Consider the following 18,284-nt stretch of genomic DNA (forward strand, 5'->3'; position numbering starts at 1 on the left):
TTATTCAATATAGCAGAACTTTATATATTTGACATTAAAAATTATCTAGTTAATGAAATTGTTAAGTGTTCCCCTTATGTATATTTTATGAATAAAAAAACACAATCATGTTACGACAAATAATGCTAAAATGCTTTTTTATTTAAACAAGACTTATCTATGATAAGGAAGGAATTTTTTTGGTTTTTAAGATTATTTAATTTTTTTTATTATTTTCCTTTAAATTCTATAGCTTACATAATTATTTCTACACCAATTATTGTTATCACAAGAATAAGTACTATGAATAGCTAAATTATAAAACCTGAAAAAGATCTGCTATGTTGAAACCAGGACACCAACGTAGGTCCTTTGGTCTGAATAACATACGCCAGAAAAAAAAATACAAATTTTTTCACTAACCAATTGTTTATTATCTATTTATAATCTATGCCTTGAGTGAATTCTTTTTTGAAAAAAATCCTAAAGATCTAATTATATTCATATCCTTAAAACATATGAAAACATGTTAAAACAGTTCAATTTTTTAAAATTATTATTATGGTACATGATAAAAGATCACCCTGTACAGTCCAGTGGTTGTGCACAAAGTTTATCTGCAAAATAATGATCCAACACCAATCAACAACATAATATTGTCACTATCCAATTTGATATTTTAAAAATATTTTAAAACAAGCAACATTAACACAATTTAAAAAGCTGCTGTAAATATTATAGTCATATTTATAATATGTTTTGCAATAATTTTATGTGCGTATCACAATTGTTACTAATATATCGAAAACATAAAGAATGAACACACAAATAATACGATATACCAAGTCAGTCTAATAGGATTTACATTTTTTTTAATTTTAAAAAATATAAACTAATCACATCCTCATAATATTAAAGACAATTGACACAAATATATTAACATAGAAAAAGGAACAATTTAATTTTCGTAGATTGTTTGTTCATTCAAAAATGGAGATGCACACCATAAAACTACAGAATTTTACATTTTATTGTGATACGCACATTAAAACATAGAACCAAAAAAGTCAAGTCAAAACTCTGTTCAAAGTGAATTCACATCAAAATTAGGAAAGACGATACAAAATCTTTTAACATTTCCTTTAATTAAAAATGTATTCACGCAAATATTTTCAACTATATAATATTTCAAGGAACCTAAAAAATGGTTCTTTTGTATAAAACTCTTTGCTCTACAACCAATATTCAGGAATTCAAATAAAAATAAATTCACTATATTAATAAACTCTGTTCAATTGAGTAAATGGATGGAAATATACTTCAAATTTAATTTCAACATAAACAAACACCTGCCATTTGTACCATACAATTGCATTTATTCACAAGTAAAATCATAAAACAATTTGATTCATTTTGTTCTGTGAAACATAATTCCTTACTTTAAGCATGATTCACACGGGTGAATATATCGTAACCAAAACAAATTCGCCACTGGCATACACAAAAATATAACAGAACTGCAAATGCACTGACAATATTGATACTTAATTGCGAATCGTAAAGTCGATAATCGTATGGACCAAGGCAGATGTCGTTTTAAGCGAAACATTACATACCCCTGGAGACTGTAGCGAATCGGTTCGATGGCACCTCAATTCTTCCTTTAAGGAATGTCGTTGGCAGTGATATTAGCTTAATATTACATGATATTGACAAAACACAAGCCGCTCCCGTCGATGCCGGAACCACTTTGAGCATAATTCTGACTTCTTGTACTTTTGAGCGCGCTGAACGTATCGGTGTGTTCACATCGGCCCGTCTGATCGACACATGTTGTACACTTAGAGACTAAATTATTATTAACACAATATTTGTAACTTGCACTAGCAGTTGTAAACAATTGCTTGTCTGTGCGGGGCGCGGGGTAGGGGCGCCCCCCGGTGGCGGGGTGCTAGCAGCGCTGGCTGATGTAGTCGCCGTAAGTGGCAGACACCTCCTCCGACTGGTAGCGCGTCAGCTTAATGCTGCGCCGCAAGTCGGCCGTGATCGCCGCCTTGTAACCCCCCTTTCTTAGGAGCGAGTCGATTGTCTGTATTTGGTCCCAACCTGCAAATATTTAAATAAATTTCTGTATTATTCGTTCTGATAATTGATGTCAATTGACATGTTCCATGATACACTTAGATGAGTATGGAGGAGGTGGAGGTTCCCATACCTTGCTCTGTGGCAACTTGAGGTAGGTATGTGGCTGTGCGCTTGGTGCCGCGCTCGCTGACAAACTCGATGCGTATGCCGTGCTTGCCCAGCTTCCAGTCCAGGTAGTGTTCGGCCTCCTCGAAGTGCTGGAGGATGGAGACTGACACCGACAGCCGCGGCACCTCCTCCCGCGTGATGGGCGTGAAGCGCGAATCCTTTAACGCACTCGTTATTGCGTACTCCCGAAGACCTGAGGAGGATGATTTTATAAAATTTGTTTAGTTGGTTTTTTTTATTTGATTTGATTGGTTAAAACATAGATTTGAAGTTAGTTTGGATTTCGGCGTTAGTGTGCACGGTGGTAAACAACAATGCGCCTCAACTTACACATACAACCGTACATGTTAATTTGAACATCTTACATTTTTTCTAGTGTTTAAGCAAAATATTTCGTCGTTATATTATTTAAACTTGACATGACGCGGTTCCTAAATCTATCAAACTAATTGATTTGCCTGATTTTTATTTACAAACTTCAAATAGAAGACACTTCTCTTGTATACATAAAGAATAGTTGAAAACAATACAGTTTCATTAATTTTTTTTATTAATGACATAAAAACAAATCAGTTAAGTTGAAACGTCCTGCCAGTGACTTGCATCTGAGACCGGCTTAATTATTTTATGATCGACTTACCGCGACCTTGTCTGAGGTTTGCGAATTTTCGGCCAGTCATGCGTAAAATCAATACTTTTAAAATAATAACGATTACATCTTTATATAAACTTTTCATAGCAAAATTTATTACATTTAAATAGAAAATAGCAAGAATTTTTCTAATCTTTAGGTAGACGATTTATATCTTAAAAGTTTAGCATGGCACAAATAATACATAGAGTTACAGCGTCTTGGCTGCGTACCAACCACGTCTGAATTTATTAGAACATGCAAATTTTCTCATCAATAATAAACAAAGCCATATTTTTGGATTATATCAATATCAAGAGGAGAAAAGGTCGATTTATATAATTCGGAAATATGTTTATTTCTCGACATGATTTAATAATTAGCGAAAAAACACAATCATGAAAAATACGACTTTTTTCTATTATGGAAACTCAATAAACCAAAGTGAAAGCTTTACTTTATCAAATTATTTTTACCTTATTCAGAATCTAATGCTAAGTCTAAGTAACACTTACAGTCCCACATTGAAGAATTACTATGCACCTGGATAATGCCAGTATTCCTCCATCCGTTTTATTTACAGTGCCATTGCGCTAACTAAAACCATAGAATCTTCCAGACCACATAATACAAAGTGACGAGAACATTATTCTAAATATAAATCGCCTTTATTCAGCACTGCAATTGATGTATTACACCATAGTTAGGCCATAATCCACATTTCTCTGTACACTATGAAACTGTGAGAATCCATATCCTTGTGACATGGTTACCAGATAAACTGTTGATACTCCTGCTGCCTTTGTAATCCCAGAATGTATAATTTACCCCTTAATTCATAAAAGATAATTGCTATTAAATTCTAAAAATTGCTTAGATGGCTACAGTCAAAATTCCAATATTATATTTGCAACAAAGAGTTATGTGATTATTACATAAGCAGATGGCAATAGGCTTTCAATTGTATATTATTACTAGCCGTCGCCCTCCACTCTGCCCGCGCGGAATTAAAAATCTAAATAAGTAGCCTATGTGTTCTTCCAGACTATGTTCTACATCTATGCCAAATTTCAGCTAGATCTGTTCAGATGTTCCGGAGATACCTTGAAACAAACATCCATCCATCCATCTATCTATCTATCCATCTAAACATTTGCATTAATAATATTAGTAAGATGTTACATTTGAGACTCGGTTTAAAATTAGACCTTAATAACTCTACTTTTGAGAATATAGTAACAGCTTTTACACATTCAACAATACTCATTCACTATCACCATCTTTCCATTCAAGTTTACCACATAATATATTTTTTCCAACAAAAAGACTTCTGTGAGACACAAAAACTTTAGTATTATTGACAACAAAGGGCATTTATCACTTACTATCCATTGACTGAGAAGATCTATATACAAAATATTGTATTTTTAATCACACAGAGTCCACTCACCCGAATGTAAATGCATTGCATTAAATGTGCCAATGCAACCCCGAAGACGGTGCTCCTTGCCAATTTTCCATGTTACGAACAAAGGACTGGAAGCAAGATTTCAGATACAAATATAAATCATAAGGATTTTTATATTGACTTAGATTTTTGATGTATTAAAGTGAGTATATTTACTATAATATGCAGGAATTTATGATTAAAAAGATTTTTTAAAGCTATTTATATTGTAGAAATATCAGTGTCAAACCACTTGAAAAAGAAGTATGTTAAGAGTCTTCAAGAGCTTACAGCACTTAGCCTTAATATATGTATGAAAATAATTCAATGAGCCACCCATTCATATTTGGTACTCATATCAATGCCGTGCATTAAGTATGAATAGCTGTATAAAATACATAAGAAGTTTTTATCATTTATTATATGCTTGTATCTATTTTAATTTAAAATACCACTTTTCATAAAATGTGTGAAACTCACTCAGTTTTTTTTACTTTCATAGATGATTATCAATAAGAAAATCATTTGTTGTGTCAATATAATAGAGCTATGTAGTATTAATTTAATCTGAATGTATAGTATACAATCAGATATTTTTCTAGTATAAAGAGTTGTAATTACTTTAACATAGCACTTGTACAAAAAAAACAAAAGTATCAATGTCAGTAATCATCCTTTGTTTAACTGACTAACCTATTATTATACTTAACATTAGTAGGTATATTTTAAAACAGATACACGAAATTTATATAGTCATGACATAAACTCATTAGAAAAGTTTGTTAGAATTCGAATGACAACTACTCGATATAAAAAGACTTCTGTGAAAAAAGAACTAATTGTATTTTTTGTGTAGCTCAATTTAACTCTTAGGTTAAATTGTAATAGATACTTACTAGGCCTCATTAGTGAAATTTGGCGTTTGTGGCGGGTCCATACTATGCAGTTGACAATACAAAACATCGAAACAAAAGTAACACATATCAGGAATTGCTACAGTCTCATGGTAACCATTTATAGGTCTTTCAACATTATTACTATACGAGTTGTTTAATTTCTGTTTTTTGGTTCCACAACACACTGAAGACATATTGGTTGGTATAAAAGTAATATTCTAACAGTATAAGACAATGCAGTCACACAATTAAAAAGTAAACGAAATCAAACACACACTCGTCTTCGGGGTTTTCTGCTACGTGTGTGACAGATGCAATGTCAGTGTTGACTGGTGAAATTAAAAATGTTATTTTAAGATCTTGAATTATTGAAGAAAACTACTTCTTCATATTTTTACCAGATCTCTTTCGTAATTTACAAGAATTATAAAAAATATCAACTGTTAGTTACTTCGGAAAGTTACTTTTTTTCACCCAAGGACAAAATTAGAAGAAAACCACAACAAAAGTTTATCACAATGGCTTAGATGACTTTAGACAAAATTGTGATCACATTACTCAACAGTACGAATGCTATGCGATAAATTATTTAGTGTTCATAAAATACCTTTGACAAAAATAATGCCTCCAAAACTTACAAATTTGGTTATGGTGCGATGGCTGTCATCGAGTTTTATTTTATTATTTTAGAAAATAAGGATAGAAGCATTGAGTTTAATTGAGGATGAAGCTATTTTCGTGAATAATGTACATGTTTTATAGATTTCCAATAGATTTAAGTGTGACAATCTCGTACCGGTAGTTGCTATAATTCAGAGATGTTTAGTAAATGAGCATAATAACTGTCGACGATGGCGTCTGATGGAGAAATTTCATGTACGACTGATCCCAATTTCGCTGTTATTTACTCGTTTTTGAAAGTTTTCGGTAAACTGTACGGTTTGGAGATACCTACGATAGCCAAATTGCAAGAACTAATAGAGAACACACAAGAAGGTATGGAGAGGATATCATAATATCGAGTTAAATATAAACAAACATGTAAGCAAGTTTTTTGTTTTAGTGTTAGATCCGTTAAAGGAGTTGCATGTAAGGTTGTTACGAAGAGCACTAAAGTCTATTCAAGTTAACCGTTGGGAAAGGGCTCTCATAAAGTTTTGTCATCAACAAAGATATCACCAGGAAGCTTGGGAAATTGAGAGATTTTCTTACAAGAAAGCTAGCACTCAGGTCAAGTTGAGAATTTTGAAGGTAAATTAAGTTCACATATTTTAGTTTAGTTAAAGTTTTTTTAAAACTGTATATTAAACAAGGATGTTATTAGATATGTGTAATGAACAAAAAAATATGTTTATAGATAATTAGATTAGATAAGGTTTTTTAAATGGAAAATAATGTCATAATAATTTGACATTTTTCTATAAACTCATAAACAAACTTTCTATTCATGAATTTTGCTATTTTGTCATGCTTTTTCAAAACTATGATTTGTTTTTTTTCTCAAGAATTTTTTTATTAATTTCCAGTTACTCCTTGAATACCAGTTCACATGTCATCCGAAGTTTAAGAATGCTGTCAATGCATTATCAAGTAAAGAGCTGAGATTAGATCCCATTGGAAGGGATAAATATGGTTGTGTTTACTGGCTGCAAATAGACCATGAAGCCAACCTGTGCATGTACAAAGAAGATCAGGATGAGGAGACATGGCAATTAATTGCTAGGTAACTACACCAGAGAATTCCACTACAGTGACTTGTCTTATGCCTCTTTCATTATCTTTAAAATAATAGAGATAACAATATATCTAACTAGTTTTTGACAGTGAAAGTACAGTGTAATATTTAAAATATTCAATATGTATGCTCAGTTTGCATTGTCAAAATTTAACATAACTATGACCCCAGTTTTTCTCAGAAATAGTGATATAAATTTCTTTTTACAATAATACAGTCAAACCTGGCTAAGTAAGAAACATTTATTAGTTAAAGTCATTGTCTGGTCCTAACAAATAGCCTTCATAAGCAAGAAAATCAAGTTAGAGTGAAACCTCTATTGACAAATATTCCAATCCTTTGGATTCTTTCTTATCATGATTCAACTGTATTATAAATATGAGAAAATACATATGAATTACATAGAAAAACTCAATGTCTCGTTGATAATGTAATTGCCGAAGGAAGATAGCTGTTGCATACAATGTTATAGTAAAATAGATTACTTTTTAAATTACATATATTCTGCTATTAAAATCTTGTTTTCTATCTTGCCTGTATAAATAGTACTCATTTCTTCATCTCATTTCATTGGTAAGGTAAATTAGTCAGTAAGATTGACTTTGGAAAAAACAAATATTATTACATGTTTATGTCACTTATCAAAACCGGTTCAATGGTTTGGGCCACAGGTTATAACAAAATTCACTTATGTAAATACTACCAATTCAGTTAGGTAAAAATGTATGCAGTACATATTCTATGTTATTTCATCTTTCAGCAATAGAGAAGAATTTGTCAAAATTATAAGTCAATTGAAAAGTGGTGAGCAGGTGTGTCAGCCAGTGGTAAATGAAGATTCCAGTAGTGTTGATGTTCCAGCTCAAGTTGAGGTAATATTTTTATTTCTATCAGGGTAAAAAAAAAGAAAGTTTTTATTTAATTTTGTAAATAGAACCTGCAATTTGACGATCTTAGAAATATGGCATTATGACACATAATTCTAGTTCATATTGTGTTGTTTAAAACTGAATTTTTATCGGTTGCAGTCCTGCAGAATGAAAATTAAAATTTATGTTTTTCAGGTCAATAAATCAGAAGTTGAGGAAAATGAGGAAGAATTCCTAAGTCCTGAATCTGAATCTGGTAATGAAAGTGATGAGCCTAAAGTGGAGAAATGCAAAGATGATATTACAAGTAAAGAAGAAGAACCAGAAACTACTAAAGATGATGCCCCTAAAGATGATGCCCCAAAAGATATTGTTAAGGAAACAATTGAAGAAAATAATTTAATAACGAATAATGTAGATAAAGTGGAAGATAAAAAAGACGATATGACAATAACTAATGAACCTGATAGTAAAAAGGAGGAAGAACAAACAGAATCAAATATTTCTGAAAAAGATACAGATAAAGAAGAAACTAAAGAACAAGAAGTTGGTGAAGAGGTTAGTGAAGAAATTGAGGAGCCTGTAATGATTATAAAAGGGGAAGGTAACGGAGAGGATTGTGAAAGTTCCTACTTTATTGGTGAAGAGATATCTGAACCAGTAATGTTCATTTATGGTGATGGTTGGGGATGTGAGAATGATACCGGCAACCCAGAAGCTATAGAACAAGAGGACAATACTGAATTGGAAGAAAATTCAGATGTAGACAATCCAAGCGAGGAAGTTTTAAATGGAGAGCATGCAAATAATGTTCCAAAATCTAATAGTAGGGTTAAATTAAATAAAAGTGCTAAATTAAAATATAGTTTATCATCAGTTACGAAAAGATCTTTAAGAAAACAATCAAATGATAATACAGATGGATCAAAATCTGATTCTAAAAAACATTGTGTAAGAAATTTGGATAAGTCAAATGGTTCAAACTCAATAGCGACAAGTAGTCAAAGAGAATTAAGGAGCGATAGCAGTGTTCACGAAAAAAGTACAGATTGTGAAAGCTCAGGTAAAAACAAAATGAAAAAAATCATCACGAAAGTTAAAAAAAGGGAAGGAATGAGAACATTAAGGAATAACAAAGAAATAGTTAACTCAATATCTGAACCTGAAAGTCCTAGGAATAGTAAATCTAGTATTATAGAAAAAAGAAAAAGTAGCGTATCGTCAGATCATGACGGTAATGCTTCAGAAAATGCAGAAAGTGGGAACGTCGAAGGGGAAGAAACTAAAGTTGAGGATACTTTGCCGCCCAAAAAAATACGCTTAGAATCCACACCCGAGTCAGATGATGTCTCACATTCCAAAAGCGAAACCATAGATAATATAAAAGACGAGAATATCGAAAACAATGACGGTAATACAGAAAACGACAAAGAATCAATAATAAATAGAAAGAAAATAAAAGCTAATAAGGGTAAATTAAAAGGTAAAAAATTTCTTCAAAACAAAATAGAAATTAGTGAGATAAGTAAGGATTATGATAAAGTAGATGTAAGTGATAATAAGGCAAGTAAAGCAATCAAGAGAAGTTTGTTAAATAAATCAATGAATGACAAAACCAGATCTGAATCTCAAAGCGATAGTGAAGATGAAGAACCCATTAAGAGCGGAAAGAGATTGAAATTCAAACCAAAAAAGATTGTCACCAAATCAAGGTACTAATAACTTTATTAATTATGTCTAACTTCTTACTAATATTATAAATGCGAATATTTAGATGGATGGATGGATGTTTGAAGGTAGAACTGCATAGATATCGCTGAAATTTGGCATAGATGTAGGACATAGTCTAGAAGAACACAAAGGCTGCTTATTGCTGCTGCTTAAGTTTTTTTAATTCCGCGCGGACGGAGTCGCGGGCGACACCTAGTTTATTGTATATTTCACAGTATAGCATGCAATTTTTATTTTCAGAAAAAAAATTGAAGCTAAAATATTGGAAAAATGTTCCAGTGAATCAGAAGATGAAACATTGTATAGTTTAGGTAATTAAAATATATATTTTTTTTTTACTTTTTAATAATACTGCTTAAATTGATTGTAAAATTGAATGCAAACATTTATTCATAATATTTGAAAGCCAATATTGTAAATTTAATTTAAATTTTATAAGGCAAGTTATATGGCTATTATTTTATAATTTTTAAGGTAAAAAATCGGCAAAGAAAGTATTAAAGAAGAAGCCTAAGGCGAAGGAAAAAGAAAAGACTACAGCAGCAAGTACAAATGTGACAGACAATGACACTCCAGTGAGACAGTCAAGGCGGATAGCACAGATGAAGATAAAAGAGGAAGCGGACAGGAGGCATCTTGAGGAGGTCACATTGAGGGAGCTTAAGATGATACATAAGAAGAAAGTAAGTTAATTTCATTTAACAAGCATTTCAAGACTTATCCACAAATTGGACATTTTGCTTAAACTCATAAAACACAAAATATTTCTGATAAAACCTTTTTTCACATAGTTTTTATTGTTTTTTAAAAAGATTACAAGTAACTGGAAATAGTATAAAATTGATGTGGCCATCATTGTATGGAATTTGATATTCCTAGGTTTAGTTGATTTCAGTGTTGGACGAGTATTCTGTCACTAAAATATTAAAAAAAAAAAATAATTACTAATTTATTACCAAAATCTGTAATTAACCAGAATTTTTTGTTAGATCAAGGTCATTCTTATTTGTATCTTAGTATATGTGTTGATTTGTGATACAGAACAAGGAGGAAGAGGAGGAATGGCAGGCGAGCGGCAGCAGCTCTGAGGGCGAAGCCCGGGCGCGGCGGTCAGCCGCCTGGCGCTCTGACTCCACCGGCCCCGAGCCAGACTCCGACTCTGACGAACCACTGTTTGAACATCACGAAGAACCGGAATGTAAGTTTGGACCAAATTAACATTATTAAGTGTCTATAAGAGTAATTAATGTTGAAACTATTCGTTTTTTGTCCAGTGGAGGCTCCCAGATCTGATCACGAGTTCTCACCAGAGTCGGACTTAGAGAGCGGGGAGCCCACCGCGCCTCTCAAATTAGCGCGCACACTACAAGAAGGTAAGTTCTCTATCATTTTGGACTGATATAGAATATAGTCTCGAAGAACACATTTTTTTAATTTCCGACGACAAGTAATATTTGAAATATAATAATTTTTAAAAAGTGTTTCGTGTGCTGTGTGTGGTCAGGCAAGGACGAGGGTTTCTGCAAGCGGTGCGGCAGTGGCGAGCAGCCGGAGTGGATCCTGCTATGCGACCGCTGCGACGCCGGCTACCACGCCAGCTGCCTCGCGCCCGTGCTGTTGCTGGTGCCCGAGGGGGACTGGTTCTGTCCTCCGTGCAACCACGTAAGTAAATTTTATATTATCGACCCATTGTGGACACCACCCGCTTGCCTACACAGTACAGATTTAACTCCACTAATGTGGTGAAATTGATTTCTACGGCACCCTCTTTTTATCCATACTGGGGGTGGGGTAACAGGATTATGTGATAATGTATAGTTCGCAGACCTGTGTGGTGTCCTTTTGTCGCCCTGGGCGGTCGCCCAACCGCGCCATACCTTAACGCCGGCCCTGTGCTACTTTACCGGGATAAGAAAGAATGGGTTTTCTCATTCAAACCAGTAATATGAAGGTGACAAAATGCAATGTTTTCTGAATATTTTCAGGAGAAATTAATATCAGCGCTGGAAGAAGAACTGGTGAAGTATGACCAGCTGGTGGTTGCGGTGGCGGAGGAGCGCGAGCGTCGGCGCGCGGAACACCCACACTCCGACTCTGAGCAGGAACCTGACAAACCAGAACTCGACCACAAGTCAGATGATAAATCCGGTTAGTATTATCCGATTCAGTTTCCTTGCCAGAAAAGTTACTGCGATTTTCAATATGGCGGAACATATGTACATGTCCCTGTGTCTAGAAATATAAAACTTACGTAGGCAAAGAAAATGACAAAACAAAAGAACCACAATATGCTAAGAATCTTGGGAAAGTTTTTGGATATTGACATTGGGGGCACTAGTGAGCTGTTAAAAAGTTTGACTTGTACCCACAGGTCAGATAAATTTGTTGATCTATACTTACCAATATAAAAAATATATGAATATTGTTTCGGTTATTTGAATATAGATGGCAGTGGCAGCGGCAGCGACTGGTCGTCTTCATCATCTTCGGGCGCGGTGTACCGGCTGCGCGCACGTCGCCAGCTGCCCGTCAGCTACCGTGCCCAGGAGTACGACCGACTCATCAGCTCCGCCATCAAGGTAGTACTATCAGTTCAGGAATTATTTTAAAATACCTGGCATCCTTACAGAGTTGTGAGTTCTGCCATGTTCATACTTTATTGTAGGTTGCTAACGAAGGCGAAGTGTTCGAACGATTTCGGATGAACCTTTAGTCAAAAGTTAGTACTGAAATAATGTAGATGACATTCTCACGGAAATCCTTTTTTAATATAATAACGAACTTATTTAAAAAAAAAAATATCTTAAATTGTTCGATTGAAATTCAATAACACTTGAACATTTGTATTGGTCGTAGGAGGAATACGTTGAGCCAACGACGAGCGCAGGCAACCAGGGCAGAGGGAAGGACATCTCCACCATCATAGAAGCGGCAGAGGAGGAGAAGATGAAAGCGGAAAGAGAAGCCAGAGATCAGGTTTTAATCTCTTTATAGTGTCAGAGACAACTACACGTTCCAAATACAAATGTGGATGACTCCGAGCAATATTATGACGTGATTGTATCATTTTAAAAACGGTATATTATTTTTAGATATAAAGTTTATTTACTTATGTTTGTTAGATGATATCTCCATAAAAAATTAAAGTATCTCGATGAAATTTGGCACAGATAAACTATTAATCAAGTTTTTTTTTAGTTGCGCGCGGACGACAGCTAGCTTTTAATAAACCTTACTTTTCAAGCGATAGTTGACAAATTGCACATTTTTATTTGAAACGTATCACAAATGCGTAGTTTATATCATAATCTAGCATGGAGAGAAGCGATTTTGTCCTTTCCTTCTTTATAATTGACTATATATTAACAGGGTGAGGTGGGGGAGGTAGGGGAGGGGAGCCAGAAGAAGCAGAAGAAGAAACGGCGTCGCAAACCGCGCAAGTTGAATTCTCTTGACGTGCCCTCGGAGGACGACGACGAGACTGATGAAGACTTCAAAGATACTGGGTAACTATAACCTCGCGTTTTCATTACAACATGTTGTCAAACTTCTTATTGAAAAACTGATGTAACATATTTTTTATACCAAACTTTTTGATAGGTGAAAGTTACGTTGCCAACTATTTGACACATACAAAGTGATATAGAACAATTAAATAGACAAAAGAGGTTATGTAGAAAAATGAACAAACTTCCTGGCAACATACATTTTATATTTTTTTTACTTCGATTTTGATAAACATTTAGTTGTCAATTGTTTCTTGTTGCGTAATTAAAAGTTTTAATTGCATTCTTTTATTAACTTATGTTGAAAATTTATTTTCTCTTTTTTGTACAATATTTATCATATTAATAAATTTATGTTAGAAACGTTTCTAGCATGGAATCGTCATCTGAAGACATGTCATCATCAGCTGAACGAGATTCCAGGTCTTCTGACTCGTTGCCCATCATACGCCCGGGAAGACCTGACAAGAAAGGTAACTAAATGTCATTCGCTAAACATTTTTAAATCTATGTTGAAATTTAATGTTTGGTTACGTTATTTTTTTTTTAATCCAGAACGAACAAAGTTAGAAGATTCTTCGCCGGAAGTGAAGAAAAAGAAGAAAGGCCTTTTCGAGGATAGCTCCAGTGAATCAGCTGATACTAAGGAATTGCCCAAAAAGTAATAACTAAATGCTTCAAATATTTATTGCGATGTGTTATTTTAATGTATTCTTTGGAGTTTTTTGATTTGAATTATGACAAGATAATATTATTATATTATATTTGTATGTGTCATCAGGGCGAAGTCCCGCAAGCGAGGTGATGGTCGTCGGTCGAAGCTGACTCAGTACGACGCTGCGGGCAACGTGGTGCGCGCACGCGTCACGTACGGCGGCCTCAGCGATGGACCTGGACCCAACGACTGGTCGCCCAAACATCGCACGCGACAGCGCAAGATCAACTACACGGAGATGCCCAACACAGAGTCGGAAGATGTCAGTCTTTGTTACATTTCATTTATATTTTACTATTTTTATATGGTGTTAAAGTTAAGATTAAGAAGTGGACAGAAACCTGTTCTTAAGATTTTTTTCGGAATTTTTTTTTTTTTAAGTGATCCATTTCTAAATTTCACAATAATGATAAATTAAATAGAATGTAAATGTTCTTACGGTGAAGGAAAACATCGTGATGTAACGTGCACATATCTGAGAAGAAATTCAAAGATATGTGTGAAGTCAACCCGTAGGGTAGTCTGGTCCCCTCAGTTTGTGCATATTGTGAGGTATTGTAATGTTGCGGTGTGACGTGACGTATACAGGAGATGCACAAGTCGTCGGGCAAGCACATGACGGACAGCTCGGACGAGTTCCGCGTCACCGACGAGTGGGACAACTCCTCCTCGGGCTCGGAGCGCGCCAAGCGGCGGCGGGGCGAGGGCGGGGAGGAGGGCGAGGTGGGCGAGGACCGCGCGGGGGAGGAGCAGCGCCGGCGCGCGCTCTGCGACCTCGTCACCAAGACTGCGGTCGTGCCGCTAGAGAAGCTGCCCGAGCATGTCACTCGCGAGAAGACGGAGCAGCTGCACCAACATCTGCTGGGTGAGTGGTGGCTGCATGCTACAACATCACATTGTAATATTAGACTAATCTTCAAGTCTTAAAATAAGGCTCAGCAGTTTTGTATCGACCGTTTGCATTATAGATATTATCAAAAATGTGTTTTATGTCAGAAGCCCAGCAGGCGGATCTCGCGGCTCGTCCGATGCGAGGGCGGGGCGGCCGGGGAGGTGGTCGCGGAAGCAGGTATATATACAATCGTTCTATTGTGAGTCGGTTGAAAGTGCGTATCAGTCAAAATGTAATTATTATCATGATGTGTCTCGCAGAGGACCTCGCGGTGGGCGGGGCCGCGGCGGCGGGGGCGGGGGCGGGGTCAACAAATCCTCGCCCTCGAGCGATGATGCACTCGCCAAGCTGGTCGGCGTCAAAATTAAAGGTACCACCGTGTACAAAATAATCAAATACATGTCTTGAAAAATGTTTTTTTTTTAATCAATTTTAAACGTGAATATTTCCACAGATCTAAGAGAAACTGGAGAAATGCCAATGAGACCCAATCAAGTAAGTAACTTTAATATTTAAATAGAAATAATGATGTACTATTATACAATACTTTTATTTTGTAATATCTTTGAAATTACAACCCCAATGTATTCTTCAGGCGGAGAGAGATAGAAAACGGCAGGAGCGGGAGGCGAAACAAGCGGAAAAGGAGGCGCGCCGTATGGAGCGTTTACAGAAGAAAGAAGAGAAGGAGAAATTGAAAGAGCAGCGTGCTAAAGAGCGAGAGGAGAAGAAACTCGCGCGCATCGCCCTGCAGGAGAGCAGGCGAGTGAAGAGGGAGAAGGTGGAGTACATGGCGCCGGTGCCTGTGGGGCCGGGGCCGGGGGGCATGCGGCTGCCCACACCAGGCTCAGGCCCGCCCCCGCCCCACGGCCCGCACGACTACAGGGAGAGGTTCCCCGCCACGCCGCGGCTACAGGTAGGAATTGGAAATGCTTATATTGCTATGAATCGTATGTAGTTCTTGATTACTAATAATAATTGAATGTTGTGTAGGTTCGAGCGGAACTGCGGGGCATTGCGATGGGCGACGACCGCATGCAGCTGATGCACCGCCCCGAGCAGGCGCCGCCCAGGGAAGGTACTACTTGTGCACAATTACATTACACCTTTTCCTCGGAACATCATGTTTATTATATATCTGTGTTGCAGGCACACTGTCTGTGGCGGGCTCTCCGCAGCCGTTCAAGCCGGCGCCGGAGGAGCCCAGCCTCATCACGCGCATGCCGCACATGCTCAATCACCAGTACAGGTACCACCATCCATCCTCTCTCCTAACATACATATTGATAACAATGAGTAAATGTTAAACTAATTTATTGTACATTATTTCTAGGGGTCCAATGATGTACTCTGGCGGCGCGGGCGGCTCGTCCGGCTACGGGCCGCGTGCACAGAACATGATGTACCAGCTGCACCCCGGCATGAACCGCGCTCAGTACCCGCAGGGCTACTACCAGCACCTGCGCGCCATGCCGCCTGCCTACCCCGGACACCCGCCCTCGCCATCCGGCATGCACGGCCCCGCGCCCCAGCACCGTCAGGGCCCGCCGCCACACGGCCCTCACGGCCCGCCCGGCTCCTCGCCGCACCACGGCCCACATGGACCACCGGTTTCCTCTCCTCTGCAGTACGGCTCCGGTCCCCCTGGACCCCACGGCCATCCGGGTTCCTCTGCAATGCCACCGGGGGCTCCAGGAAACTTACACGGTTCGCCCGCATCTTCCCACGGCGCACCTGGCGCCCACAATCAAGGACCGAATCAAGGACTTATCCCACCGAATATGCAAGGTCCGCGTCCTCACATGCCTCATGCGGGATCGCATCCGATGGGTCCCGGTCATATGGGTCCTCGTGGTCTTCATGGACCGCATAATTCGAGTATAAATCCTCACGGCGCGGTGCCCGGCCCTCCCGGGCTCGGTGCTAACGGCTCTCTAGGTCCAAACCCTCACGGCCCTCTTGGATCTAGACTTCACGGACCGCCGGGCATGCACGGTCCATCGGGCCACGGTCCACCCGGAGCTAATCCGCTCGGACCTCGCGGTCCCGAAGACTCGAGTCCGCACAGACCGGGTCCGAGTCCTTTGAGCGCAATGGCTCACAGTCTGCCACCCGGATTAGGTCCCCAAGGACCGGAGGCCCATGGTCCAATCGGGCCAACGGCGCTACCTGTTCACAGACCCCCCTTCGCCCCCGGACCTCCCGGAATTTCCGCCGCCGGATTGCCACCAAATTCCATCCCCGATCAGGCCGCAGTGGCGACTCGACCCGGAAGCGCCCCCCGGCCAGCGAGCACCGCCTCCCCCGGCCAGTCTCCTCACCCACCAAATCTCACTCCGGGGGCATCCTCCAGTCCTCCTGTGTCCGCCGAACCGCCCATTCAAATCAAAGCCGAAGTAAAAACCGAACCGGAGTATCGAACCCCGCCTGGTTCCCCCTCTCAGCATCCCCCGTCGCCGGAGCCCTTGCGGAATCATCCAAAAATCAAGCACACCGACAACAAGGATAGACGACCGCGATACCCGCTGGGGCCCTACGCACCGCAATACGGTCCCTACGGGCCATACGCGCCGCCCGCAGCGCAGGCCCCGGACGCCGCGATGAACCTGCAGGCGCGGCCGCAGCACCCCTCGCCGCTGCAGCGCATCCACGCCAACATGGCGCAGTACCTGCCCGCGCTCGCCGACAAGCCCGAGCCCTTCCTGCAGCACATGCGACTGCCGCGCCCGCCCTACGGAGCGCCCCCGCCGCATGCCTCGCACGCGCCGCCCGGCCCGCGCTACGCCGACCTGCAGCGCCCCGCCGCACCCACGCCGCCCCCGCAACTCCCTCAGCCCTCACCCGCGCCTATGTCACCGGAAATACGTAAAGACGAGTCGCCCAAAGTCACCGAGGAGGAAGAGGAGAGAGAGGAGGAGGGTGGGGACAGTCAGCCGAGTTCGCCGCCCGACACCAAGCCGGACTTCTCGAGTATAGATACTGCAAATAAGATAGAACCCCTTAAGGCGCCGGAGCACATCAAAGTGGAGGCGGAGCCTGAGGCGGCGGCGGGGCCGGGGCCGGGGGCGCGGCCCGGCGCGCGGGAGGAGGGCGGCGAGTTCGGCGGTCTCGTCAGTTACTTCTCCAGCCAGCACGAGGACGAGCTGGACGCCTAGCGACATACACACACACACACACACACACAACACGCTCGCGGTGTACATATAGACATAGACAATTATATTTTTAGTGTGAGTTAGACGCGGCGCGTGTAGTTTGGACGCAATGTATATTATATAAATCTAGATCGAAAAAGTTAAAAAATGAGAGTCTTTTTGGTCTCGAATAAAATGATGTATTATTATTTTTATTTTTTGTTAATTTCTAAGTGAGATTTATTTATACAACAAACGATAAGTACTTACAGTATACTCTAAATACGAATTTTATTAAAGAATGATAATTTCTTTTTGCAAAATAAATGTTTTCTCTTAATTCTTTCCTTTCATTTTCTTCCCTTAATCCTCAATCATCAGTGGTCGAAGGCCGTGATCGATTCTGGCACAGAATTTTCAACTCAAGTAGAACTTTGTATTTCACGTCTTATTAACCGATTTGTGCGGTCTGCAGTTATGAAAAATAATAACAGAT

The 18,284-nt window shown here is 39.0% G+C and overlaps 2 protein-coding genes across 4 annotated transcripts; one reads left to right on the forward strand and one right to left on the reverse strand.

Moving 5' to 3' along the window:
- Positions 1-469: 469 nt before the first annotated feature.
- Positions 470-5,523, reverse strand: LOC106125282 (uncharacterized protein CG5902). The gene is made up of 4 exons (XM_013322402.1): positions 5,207-5,523; positions 4,314-4,399; positions 2,195-2,425; positions 470-2,085 (listed from the first exon to the last, which is right to left on the reverse strand). Exons 1-4 carry the CDS (start codon positions 5,398-5,400, stop codon positions 1,931-1,933), a joined length of 666 nt encoding a protein of 221 aa, XP_013177856.1. The 5' UTR covers positions 5,401-5,523; the 3' UTR covers positions 470-1,930.
- A 306-nt stretch (positions 5,524-5,829) lies between these two features.
- LOC106125252 (remodeling and spacing factor 1) lies at positions 5,830-18,128 on the forward strand. Of its 3 annotated transcripts, none has more exons than XM_013322361.1 (25): positions 5,830-6,202; positions 6,270-6,457; positions 6,733-6,929; positions 7,702-7,813; positions 8,006-9,522; positions 9,782-9,852; positions 10,016-10,224; positions 10,583-10,739; positions 10,816-10,914; positions 11,046-11,203; positions 11,527-11,689; positions 11,987-12,120; positions 12,398-12,517; positions 12,911-13,047; positions 13,408-13,520; positions 13,603-13,708; positions 13,829-14,024; positions 14,351-14,627; positions 14,759-14,831; positions 14,915-15,024; positions 15,109-15,149; positions 15,250-15,570; positions 15,648-15,732; positions 15,804-15,903; positions 15,988-18,128. In XM_013322361.1, exons 1-25 carry the CDS (start codon positions 6,058-6,060, stop codon positions 17,807-17,809), a joined length of 6,651 nt encoding a protein of 2,216 aa, XP_013177815.1. In that variant the 5' UTR covers positions 5,830-6,057; the 3' UTR covers positions 17,810-18,128. The 3 variants fall into 3 exon arrangements, with proteins under 3 accessions (XP_013177815.1, XP_013177822.1, XP_013177830.1); XM_013322368.1 differs by having other exon boundaries at positions 14,762-14,831; XM_013322376.1 differs by having other exon boundaries at positions 13,420-13,520.
- Positions 18,129-18,284: the final 156 nt, after the last annotated feature.

The sequence above is a fragment of the Papilio xuthus genome, unplaced genomic scaffold (genome assembly GCF_000836235.2).
Source record: "Papilio xuthus unplaced genomic scaffold, Pxut_1.1 DF828952.1, whole genome shotgun sequence".
NCBI lineage: Eukaryota > Metazoa > Arthropoda > Insecta > Lepidoptera > Papilionidae > Papilio > Papilio xuthus.

Excerpts from the sequence above, each read along its gene's own strand:
- LOC106125252 (XM_013322361.1), top strand. The coding sequence starts at position 6,058 with ATGGCGTCTGATGGAGAAATTTCATGTACGACTGATCCCAATTTCGCT. Across the intron at positions 7,814-8,005 it reads ATGTTCCAGCTCAAGTTGAG|GTCAATAAATCAGAAGTTGA; the intron begins GTAATATTTTTA and ends TATGTTTTTCAG. Across the intron at positions 13,048-13,407 it reads GAAGACTTCAAAGATACTGG|AAACGTTTCTAGCATGGAAT; the intron begins GTAACTATAACC and ends AATTTATGTTAG.
- LOC106125282 (XM_013322402.1), bottom strand. The coding sequence starts at position 5,400 with ATGTCTTCAGTGTGTTGTGGAACCAAAAAACAGAAATTAAACAACTCG. Across the intron at positions 4,400-5,206 it reads AATTTCACTAATGAGGCCTA|TCCTTTGTTCGTAACATGGA; the intron begins GTAAGTATCTAT and ends TCTTGCTTCCAG. Across the intron at positions 2,426-4,313 it reads TGCAATGCATTTACATTCGG|GTCTTCGGGAGTACGCAATA; the intron begins GTGAGTGGACTC and ends CATCCTCCTCAG.